This window comes from Nanorana parkeri, unplaced genomic scaffold (genome assembly GCF_000935625.1).
Source record: "Nanorana parkeri isolate BGI_ZX_2015 unplaced genomic scaffold, ASM93562v1 scaffold742, whole genome shotgun sequence".
NCBI lineage: Eukaryota > Metazoa > Chordata > Amphibia > Anura > Dicroglossidae > Nanorana > Nanorana parkeri.
Window position 1 is genome coordinate 238410 of NW_017307010.1, and position 1338 is coordinate 239747.

General features: G+C 32.1%; 1 protein-coding gene across 2 annotated transcripts in view; it reads right to left on the minus strand.

Moving 5' to 3' along the window:
- Positions 1-1146: 1146 nt before the first annotated feature.
- LOC108793360 (alcohol dehydrogenase 1-like) overlaps positions 1147-1338 on the minus strand; it is a 26052-nt gene continuing 25860 nt past the window's right edge. For both annotated transcript variants that reach the window (XM_018564281.1, XM_018564282.1), the window contains one exon: positions 1147-1202. In XM_018564281.1, the coding sequence (XP_018419783.1) occupies positions 1178-1202 (25 nt within the window). In that variant the 3' untranslated portion in view covers positions 1147-1177. The remainder of the gene's footprint in view (positions 1203-1338) is intronic.

The following is a 1338-nucleotide window of genomic DNA, read 5'->3' on the forward strand; positions in this document are numbered from 1 at the left end:
AGGAGCATAGGAAATAAACTCTCTGTTATCCAGTATTCAACTAATCAGAACTCTCATCTAACCAGAAAAAAAATCCCCAGTGTACTCACTGTTTTCCTGATCATGCAGCATGTATTATCATGGGAACGATTGTGTGTCTATTTGTCTTAATTTGTTTTAAGTGTGTCTATTTGTCTCAATTTGATTTTGATTACTGCATTTCAATATCAATATGAAGTCAATACAGAGTTTATGTTATGGTATGGTATAGTATGGGGTATGGAATCAGTTAGACCAATTTTTAATAGTAACTTTCAAGCCACCAGAAACTAAATTTATCCGGAATCTACCAATCCCTGTGGATAACCGCATAAAAGGGTGTTTACTGTACTTATTTCTTATGCCCCTGAGCTCCATATAGTGGCCATAATGCATTATTACATCACAATACATTCAACTTGAAAATAAAATATATTAAGAACTTCCATATTATTTGTATGTTTACAGATATTCGCAGGGCAAAGGGCCCTGCAAATTGTTTATAAATAGACCCCTATTATTTCTGTTCAGTTTCTGTAGGTAGCATGAAATTGCATTTTTATATAATGTGCACGGTTATTCTTTAACTAGGTAATATTCAGCGAACATAAATAAGAAGTATAATTGACCCTCATGGTTACAGATGTCACTCCTTTGCACAACAAGCATCTCCCTCTATTAACAATGATCAATGTAAAGGAATGTCGGTACCAGGTTTCAGAATCCAATATCCATGGACAAAGGGAATCAAGCACCGTTTATGGTCAGCTTTACCCCGGTATGTTAGCTGTGTAAATTCATATGATGTGTGCTGGGAGGGACTGTCCACAAAATATTCAGAGGAGCTAATAACTCATTATATAACAAAGACATATCATTTTCTGTTTTTACTTGAAAGCTTTATTTTGTACAATAGCAGCTGGTAACAGAGTAGTATTGTGCACATTTTATAAACAGGAAACTGTTTATTTCTGGCATTTAAAATTTTGAAACATTTTTTCAAAAAAGGGTTCTGACCTTTATTTTGGTTTATGCCAAATAGTTACATTTAAGAAATCAGCTAAATCAGATAACGCATAAGCAAATATTGTCTCTTCCATATCCCTGGAGCAAATGTATTAACATTTAAAATGAGATGGCACCACGGGAAGTCTTCAGTTTAGAACATCAAGACTGTGCGGATGCTTTAAAAAAAAAAGTTAAAACAGTGTAAAAAAAAAGCAAATTATTAGTCAAGGTTTTTATATATGCTGTATACTGTATATATATATATATATATATATATATATATATATATATATATATATATATATATTTGTA